This window comes from Morone saxatilis, unplaced genomic scaffold, assembly GCF_004916995.1.
Source record: "Morone saxatilis isolate NCDOM2014 unplaced genomic scaffold, NCSU_SB_2.0 Contig12, whole genome shotgun sequence".
NCBI lineage: Eukaryota > Metazoa > Chordata > Actinopteri > Moronidae > Morone > Morone saxatilis.
Genome location: NW_023339674.1, coordinates 15,801,447 through 15,811,038, shown reverse-complemented (window position 1 = coordinate 15,811,038; position 9,592 = coordinate 15,801,447). Strand labels below are relative to the sequence as shown.

The window sequence follows — 9,592 nt, the reverse complement described above, 5'->3', positions numbered from 1 at the left end:
GGTTCAAACAACATCATATAATAAAATATAATATAATATAATATAATATAATATAATATAATCTTTATGAGTTGTAAGCAATACATACGCTAAGATCAGATGAAGCAGCTGGCAAAGCTTCTACAGAACATATTGGTAAATTTCATGCTCATGGTCTATTGTGAAGTCTGTGAAGTGGAAAATAGTAGGCATGGTAACAATTGTTAAGAAATAACTTGAGCAATTATCACATGTAATCTGATACAAAATAGTTATTAGTCATTTTCATTGTGTGGTGTGATCAGTGTGAAATTTAATCTGTTAATTTGGCTTTTGTGAATAAACATGTTCCTTTTTAAACATTTGTAGGCTAAAAATGAGCCTGCAGGGAAGAAGCCAGCAGACAAGAATGATGCCAAGAAGTCTGGCAGTGACAGGAGACACTCCACTGACTCCAAGTAAGACTGCTTACAAGCTGTTTGAGTAAAGTCTCTTACTATAAACCTACACATGGCAGTTAGAGCCCCTAAGCTATATCACTCAAGAGTAGATAAACTATCAGCTATATTGAAGAACAGTAAACTAATCATTATGGTCTTCATAAGTTCTTAAAAAACCTTAAATTTCACCTGTTGAGACCTGCAGAAACCCTGTGTTTAAAATGTTTGTTGCTATATGTCTGATGGAGCTCATACTGTTAACATTCCCTGTAGATCTGATGGAAAGGATGAGAAGTCCGAGGGAGAAGGAAAAGATGGCAAAGGTGAGAAACGTGGGATCATTTTTAGCTTCTACGTATCAAGCAAATTCTGAAAACAATGTTGACCTCTCTAAAACATTTTCTATGACAATATCAATTTGTCTGACAGGGCGAAACGAGAGGACTGTAGTTATGGACAAGTCCAAAGGAGAACCTGTCATCAGCGTCAAAACCAAAAGCAAGGAACGAGTAAGGAAACATTCACCCTATAACAACATATACAACCCCTATTAACGTTTTGAGTTGTGTTGTAGATACATTAAGTATTATATTTATTATATATTAGTATTATTATATCAAAGGTTGAGAAGAATGTGAGGGCCATACATTTGTTGTTTTCTGGAGGCAAAACAAAACACTTCCTAACTGATTTCTTTTGACATTTTCTCTCCTTCTCCAGAGCACAAAGAGTCGGGACCGCAAATCATCCAGTAAAGAGAAGAAAGACATCCTGTCATTTGACCAGATAAAGGAGCAGAGAGAGAGGGAAAGGCAGAGACAACGAGAGAGGGAGATCAGAGAGGTGGAAAGACGCAGATGCACGTAAGGAATCATGCAAGGGGTGCTACAAATGATCTGAATCCCCCCATAGCACCTAATAAGACATAACTTAAGTATTAATAAAGCTCTTTTATTCCTTTGGATTATGAAATAAGTATAATTTTACACTGGACGCTATTAACTTTTATTTACTCAATACGTCTTCTAAAACAGTTCATTTGGTGCTGAGAGATTAAGATATGACATCTTCTTTCAGTGACCGGGACCGTGATCGTGACAACCGTCCGGACCGTGAGCGTGAGCGAATCCGTCTGTTCCGGGAGAGAGAAGAGAGGAGACACTTGGTCCGGAAGAGACAATGGCTGGAGGTAAAGTCATTACTTATTTCTATTTATCTCTCTCACTGAGTTGTTCTCGGTGTTACTTTCCACATTTCCTGCATTATATTTGGATTCATATACTGTTTTAAGCTAATAATGTAATAGAAATAGCTGTTCATCAATCAGTTTGCTCCCATATTTCAATTTGTGAAATTTCTCATCATCAGCCTTACTTTCTCATTAGTTTCGTGTTGATAATCTTACTGAAACCCATGAACGGTTCGACTCCCAGGCTGAGAAGCAGCGACTCGAAGCCGACCGTATGGAGCGTCAGTTTTTGGAGCGTGAAAGGTTACGCATAGAGTACGAGAGGCGACGTGAGCAGGAAAGAATCCTCAGGGAGCGCGAGGAGCTGCGACGGCAGCAGGAGCAGTTGCGTTATGAACAGGAGCGACGCCCTGTTAAGAGGCCTTACGACATGGATGGCAGGTAAAGATAATGGACATAGTGATGCTGAACAGGATGATTGATAAATGGATTTATTGGTCAGCGATTAAGTACTTTTGTATGTACTGTATATATCGGCTGGATGCAGAGCTGCTTGGATGATATATTCTGAATATTCTGCTCCCTTTTTTAGGAAAGATGACTGGCCTGATAAGCGCATGGCCATGGATGACCGTTATGGCCGTTCAGACTTTACTCGACAGGAGCGTTATCAGGACTTCGACCACAGGGATCGGGGTCGTTTCCAAGACGACATGATGGTCGACAGACGGGACAACGCTCGTGGCATCGGTGCAGACAGAGATGGTCAGGTAAGAAGTGCGGGTTACACTCTTTTAAGAAGGACATGGACACTCGTTGAGGTACAAAGCCACAACCTTTATTGGTTTTAATCACTGCTACAACAGCTCCTCTATTCTGAATCCTAAACACCACTACAGTCCAGTTATCACATGCACTTCATTAAAGCCACATGTGTGACTGACATAGACCAGTGCACCAATCCTCACACTATTCCCATTTTGTAGATGTGCACAACTGCCTATAGAACAGTAAAACATATGGATCTTTGTAGCCTAACATTTGTATCAACTGTACAGGAACAGAAAGTTTAACTGTCTTCTGTCTCTCATTGCAGCACTTCTCAGACAGGTCAGATAGGCATAGCAGAGATGGCAGGGACTCCTGGAGTGGACGCATTAACCCCAGGTGAGGCTTCAGCTATAGCCTTGTGAAAACATAAATAGAAATCGATCAAGGTGATCAGGCAAACTGTAAATATGATTTGTGTTTGTCTTTTTAGGGAAGGAAGTCGAGACTGGGACTCCAGCCGGAAGATTGATGGAGACAGAACATGGCAAAGTACGCTTACATGTGTTTTAGTGTGTGTGTGTGTGTGTGTGTGTGTGTGTGTACGTGTGTAATGACTGTACTGCTAGTTACACTGTGCTTTTTTGACACCATGATGTACATTTTGGAGTACAGTAGTTTTGCCTTCTGAAGACTGGAGTGGCAAATGGCACAAATATAGTACCAGGTTGAAAGAAAATGGTGTAATGTGTCCTGAAACTATATTTGGTCTCCTGCTTGATGGCAGTATAGAACTATAACTACTGTGGTTTGTGTCTTACGTTTTGCTTTGATGTTCCAGGTAGAGACGGTGCCATCCCAGGCCAGAGCCACATGGCACGTGGAGGAATGGCAGGGTGAGTAGTGAAAATCTATTTTAATTTTTTCAGCTCCAACCCAAGCACTGTGTGTTAGATCAGTATTGTTCATTGTGTGTCTTTGTTGTTTTTTTTCCAGCAACCGTGGAGGTTACATGAACACAGGAACATCTCAGTCCCTTTCTGGAGCTCTCAACAGACAGAACCAGCTGATGCAGGGCAGCGGGCTGCAGGGTGGAGCTTTTGGTCGACGTTACTGACGTCGGTCAGTCTGAAGACAGTACTGGGGCTGTTTCAGGAGGTCATATCGTGAAGGGTGTGACCGTCTTGGTTTTGTACATGTTTTTAAACCAGGAATTCTTTTTTGACACAATTCCAATCCATTTTTGATGGAGACCTTTATTTTTCTGGTCGCTTCCTAATTCTTTTTTTGTGTGTGTGATGTAGTGTTCTCCTGCCTTTTACTACCATCTGCATCATTCAGTCCAACCCACCTTGTCTGTATAACACGACTGTCTGCTCACAAGAATATGTTTTATATGCGGGTTGGCCTGTGGTGCAGAGTCATGCAACGTCAGAGCTCTCTGTTGTAAATTCAGGTTTATAGACATCTGGACTGATGGACCTAACCTCACTAGTCTTTTCTCTGTATTCCAGTTTGTGTCTGAAGCATGTTTCCATTCTCATCAAATGAGCCATTGTTGCAATTAATTTGTTCAGAGCTTGAGGCTCCTGTTTTGACGTTATTCTGTTATGACACAGAGGATTGGTGATGTTGAGCTGCTGGAAAAAAAAAAAGGTTTTTAAACTACATGTCACATTCTGGTTATCCATACTTGTTAGACTTTTTTTTAAAACATTTCAATCAGTGCATTTTTGTAAATAGTATTTGGTTTGTGTGATTGTTGGATAATGTAATAAAAGCCCCTGGAGCGTGTATGTGTTCAATCTATTGATTGATAAAAGCCTCAGATTCAACGTACGGTGTTTCAGTTTTCTGGAACTCAAATGTGTTTTTAGTTTTTTGTGTTACATTTTGTTCTCTTGTCTTTCCATTGACAGTGTTGTTTAGTTGCCACGCTCAGTTCAGTGGCAGGAAATATCAGCTTCTGGTGTTTTGTGAAGCTCAGTTGTAAAATTCACAGGGTAAATTGTCTCCAACAATAAAAGTTTTTTTTTCATCTTTTTGCAGTGGTGCTACTCAAAACATTGTTCCCCGACTCATATTTTTAAATAGCCAGTTATGATTTTTGAATTGTCAATTTTAGGGGCTCAGTGAGCTAAAAAAAAAAAAAACTATATGAGCTGGTGTGACTAATTTTCAACCCTTCTGTTCCTTACTTTCTAAAAATGCACTTTGTAAGTTGAATGCTAAATATTGTTTGCTTAGGTACTGAGTCTGGCTGGCTGTTGGGAGTCATTGATGAGGCTACCTGAACATTTCAGTTGGAACACATGTCAACTCTAACTCTGAAATAGACTGTGAATACAGTTTCCACAATATTAACATTTTGGTCTTTTTGAGAGCAGACTGAGTGCAAAACATGGCTCCATTGAAACTTAGGAGCAGTTTGCAAACATTGGTTTGATGATATCAAAGATGCAATCAAATTTGAGATTCCGGCCCATAGCCTTAATGCAACAATTAATGTTTAGGGAGTGGATGTTATTCGCAGTTATTCGAAAACTCCTATAAAGCAGTCAAAATTAGTTACAATGAAACGTAATCGTCACAATACTCGACACATTCAGCAGGTCCTGGTGTACATCTTACAATAATCTTACCTCTAATGGAAGGAACTGTATCGTATGTTTCAAACATGGTTAATAGTAATGATGGGGAGTATTGTCACTGATTATTTCACATAACATGATGTTTCTCCTGACTGAAACCATATTGCTGTAAGTCTGACACGTGATCCAGTAACAACAGTACTTGCACGCAGACTGCTGTTTTGGTGCACTGAAACTTTGCCAAATAGCAGAGGGAGTGTTACTCAAGTCCACTGATGAAGGAAAGATATATTTCACATGTCTTGTAGACCTCCAGTGAAGACTGAAGAAATTAGGTAAGAAGCTAGCGCCCGCAATAGCAAACCTAGTGGGAGGTTTGGGAAAACTGGTTGAAGTCCAACAAATTACGTCATGTCTTAAAGGTCACCTCAGCAAGTGTCTGTGCTGCATGTGATATAAAAGAATAGCACATGATGTGAAGGTTGTCCAGGATTACTTATTGTGTGTTTAACTGCAACAGGAAATGAGCTTAATGCTGTTTGACCTCTGTACTTCACACTCATAGCTAATGACTACACCAAATGTCAGTACTGGCTTATGATTTCCAGATATAGCTCATTCTTCCCTCTAACTTCCTCAGTCCTTATCTATTACTGGCCCCAAGTTCCTTTTCTACAAATGGAGATCCTGTCTTTCCACAGATACTTTACTCCTTCAACACACTGCAGCTCATGTGTCATGTAGCACAAATGATGACTCGTATGTATATTACTAAAGAAGTACTCAACGTCAGACTTGGATGGTAATTTGAGCTTTACATCAACTGAGTGAAACAAAATTTTCAACAGGTGTAAACCAGAAAATTGTGTCCAAATCCCCTTTAAGTTTGTAGCTGAATGCTATGGCTGTGATCTGAAAGTCAAACTTTGATGTTTGCTGTCAGTAGAGCATCTTGAGGGTTTGATGACAGTCAGTTTTCTTATCAGTGAGCGTTATATACATATATACAATATCATAACTATCATTCATAAGTTTCAGACAGATTAGATGCAGAATGCAACATGCTGTCTGTGATTAACATGATCTACAATAGCTTATATCATTACATTTTACAATAACAATTTTTAGCCTACTTAAAAATTCCTATTATGCAGTTTCCTTGTGTTCCTATGTCCATTTTATTCCAGTCTTTAAGACAAAATGCATATTTATCTTGCAGTTGCACCCAAACATACTTTTAGCCAATAATATGTCATGTTAGATTTTGTGGCAGTACAGGTGACCCCATTATATCAAATCTATAGGTCTTTCAACATTGCCAACATCACTAATACATTCCCACCCATCTGTCTACACCTTATATACTGTCAGTGGTCTACAACATCTTGCAGCTTGCGTGTCATCTTTATTTGTGTCCACTAGAGGGTACCAAATAACCATAAATAGGAGCCAGAACTGTTTGTATAGTGCAGGTATAGAGTAAGCTGATATACAACATTTACATTGGAAACAACTGTGTGAGAGGGGTGCAGTCACTGCATCCAAACAATACATGTGACAAAAACTCCTGCATCCGTGTATCCATGGATGACAGCAGTGCCACATAGCAGAAGTGAGGAAAATGGAGACAGAAGATGGGGGCCTAGAGGACATGACTTGTGGGTGAAAGGATGTTGGGGATAATTCAGGGCATGTAGCAGTGTCCCTGCAGCTGGTTGTCCACTAAAACTAAACTTCACCAAACACCCATCCAGACCAGATGTAGAACGGACAGCTTAAATCAACATGACCATGGCCGCTGGGGTGAGGTGCACAAGGGGTCTGAGCCACTTCACCTGGACACACACACAAAAACACGCACAAAGGCAGTAATATGTGTATGCAAGCACCCACGCTGAGGTCAATGTAGAAGGAATGCACACACACACACACACACACACACACACACACTGATCCCGAGGCTCACCCCCGTGCTGTGCAACATCATTTACCCAGATTCCTGACCTTTGAACAGTAACTGTTTATTTTCTATGAGTCGTCTAACTGAAGCGTCCTCCATGTTTTTGTGTCAGCTGTATCCCGCTCCTCTTTCTTTTTTCCTTCCCATATGAACATCTGTATCTATTACAAAGACAGATAAGCTCATTGCCTGCTGCTCTCCTCCTGTTTTGTATGAAACCTTTAGTCTGATCTGATTTATCAGAGACATTTTAAAAATCATCACACAGAAGGGTTTTTACAACAATCAGATCACCACCGCTGTCCTGCAAGTGAGAAACAGACGATTCATATCAAAGTCAGTCAGATCTTCTTTGGTGTTTCATCGCCTTGGTTCACGTCTCTGAATCAGTGGCAGTTCATGTGAATGTAAGACACTGTAGCAGGGGAACTGAGGCAGTGTGATAATGTTTGTGTTGCATGTTTGCATTCGATGGTATGCTCATGTGCATAAGTTGCTCTGTATGACAGTCTGCAAGGCACCAGACCTGAGACCAGGAGCTTCCTTGAACAGCTGAGGGAAAACAAAGCTGGGACAACATACTTGTTTTCTCAGAACTGAAGCTTAACCTGCAGGGAGAAGGAGTTCTCCAGAGTTTCAGTGTCAAATGGCTGTCAACAGCACTATATGATCGAAAGTCTAAAATATTTAGAATATTAATTAGCCATAGTATATATATATATTATTCCACACATTCTTCTTCTTTGTCAAACTCTGGTGCCTACATTACCCACCCTAGTAAGGGCTAATGTAGCCTCGAGCCGCTAGCCTTATACAGAGATGAGGAGCGGGGTTCGTTTTCAAACTTTGTAAGCCCCAAAGGACGCTGACTCAAGTGACATCACTCGAGGAAATGCATCAAACTTTAGTCAATTTTATTCACATATGCAGTAGTACTTCCCATTTAAGTTCCCTTTAAATCTACATCTAGTTTTTCATCAGAGAATTAACCTTTATATATACGCTATAGAGAAGTTGAGTGTTTTAATTATGAGATCTTTAATGAGGTTTTCACTATGTTTTTGTAATTGTTAAAAGAAATTTATGATCAGGATTTTAATTTGGTTTTAGGCAAAATCAAAGACAGGATGACATGGTCAATGTGGCAAATACTTCATCTGGTGGCAGTTTGCTGCAAGATCATGAACTCCTCAATCATTCCTGCAGAACATCCTGACCAGAACATCTGCTGCTGGGCAGCAGCGTGAGAGGAATGATGCAAACTTTGTTTTCTGCTATGCCAAAGACATCAAGCTCAGACAGCAGCCAGACTGATGAAAAGAGAGCAAAAGCCAAACCTGAGCCAAGCTGGATCATCACAGTCCGAGACCTCATCAAGGAGAGAAACAAGTGGACAGTCAGACAGGGCTTCTGTCACTAAGGGCTTTATCTTATCTATGTGTATATATATATATAAATGTATATATATATCTTTCTGACCAAAAATAATCTTTGATCGTCCTGTCAGCCATTTTGGTTACTTTTTAAATGTCTTTGCACAAATAACAAAACACGACTTAATTAATGAAATTCTCTGTAACATCACTCCAACACAACATTACAGTACCTTACTCACTACCCAGTATTTTATGTAAATGAATACATGTATGTGTTCCCTTTTGACTGCTGCCAGGTCAGACACTGGCATCAGTTGAAGACAAATAGCAATGAAATCCATCTTTCTCCTCAGTTGGGACATCAGTTTGAGAGTTGAGAAAGTCTGGTCTGACCAGACTGGTGCTGACTCCTGCACGCAGAGCGACGCAAGTTTCCTTTTTAACTGACTGAACACTGGCATGACCAGCTGCCTTCATGGACTGAACATAGGACTCATTCAGGTTTCTGGTCAGCTGCATTCCTCTTGTAACATACAGATAAAATCACCAACACAGATGTGTGAAAGCGCTTATGTAATGTACATAAAACTGTGACGGAAAAACTGGAGAAAACTCAACTGGGCATACAAAGCTACTGGTGTGTGTTATGTGTGTGTATCTCAGCCTGCACACATCCATATATGCGTGCTTACTTTATGTGTGCATATCACAGTTGGGACTCTGTACTTTTATACATGACAAATGGGTGTAGGCCTTTGTGTACTGGACATAAAGGACAGCTGACGCTCTGTATGCTCTGACTTAAAGGGGACACGCAGCAACAGATGTACAGCCTTCAACCCATATGGTCCTCTGGGGATGTGTGCATGTGTATGCAATTTATACAGTACTTGTATGCATACATACTGTAGTTGTATTTAGTTGCACATGCTTTGTCTAACTCACAGGCAAAAATGTCTTTACACTATGAAAGAGTGCCATCTTGGGGTCTGGCATCTGTACATGCACTTTTTCATATATATATATATATATATATATATATATTTCAAGATATGCCAAACATTATATAAGGAGAAGACTGACGTTTCTGGCTTCCTACCAATCTCATGAGGTCACTCATCTGTAGTCACTGTAGTTTCCTCACTGAGATCATATTACAGGATTTAGTAGGAAAAAGCGCTCTGCATATTTTTAGGTGTAATCTCAGCAGATTTTCTCAAAGAAGAGTATCCTACCAAGTTTGGCATTGCATTCCTGTAACACTGTCAGACTCATGATGGACAGTTTTT

The 9,592-nt window shown here is 40.1% G+C and overlaps 1 protein-coding gene across 2 annotated transcripts in view; it reads left to right on the top strand.

Annotated features, from left to right (window-relative positions):
* safb (scaffold attachment factor B) overlaps positions 1-4,414 on the top strand; it is a 9,928-nt gene extending 5,514 nt beyond the window's left edge. The window contains exons 11-21 of one of the 2 annotated variants that reach the window (XM_035653033.1): positions 349-437; positions 693-742; positions 849-928; positions 1,140-1,282; positions 1,497-1,608; positions 1,853-2,049; positions 2,201-2,378; positions 2,705-2,775; positions 2,870-2,928; positions 3,218-3,272; positions 3,373-4,414. In XM_035653033.1, the coding sequence (XP_035508926.1) occupies positions 349-437; positions 693-742; positions 849-928; positions 1,140-1,282; positions 1,497-1,608; positions 1,853-2,049; positions 2,201-2,378; positions 2,705-2,775; positions 2,870-2,928; positions 3,218-3,272; positions 3,373-3,493 (1,155 nt within the window). In that variant the 3' untranslated portion in view covers positions 3,494-4,414. Of the gene's footprint in view, positions 1-348; positions 438-692; positions 743-848; positions 929-1,139; positions 1,283-1,496; positions 1,609-1,804; positions 2,050-2,200; positions 2,379-2,704; positions 2,776-2,869; positions 2,929-3,217; positions 3,273-3,372 lie in introns of both variants that reach the window. The other variant, XM_035653031.1, reaches the window with a different exon arrangement.
* The last annotated feature ends 5,178 nt before the right edge of the window (positions 4,415-9,592 follow it).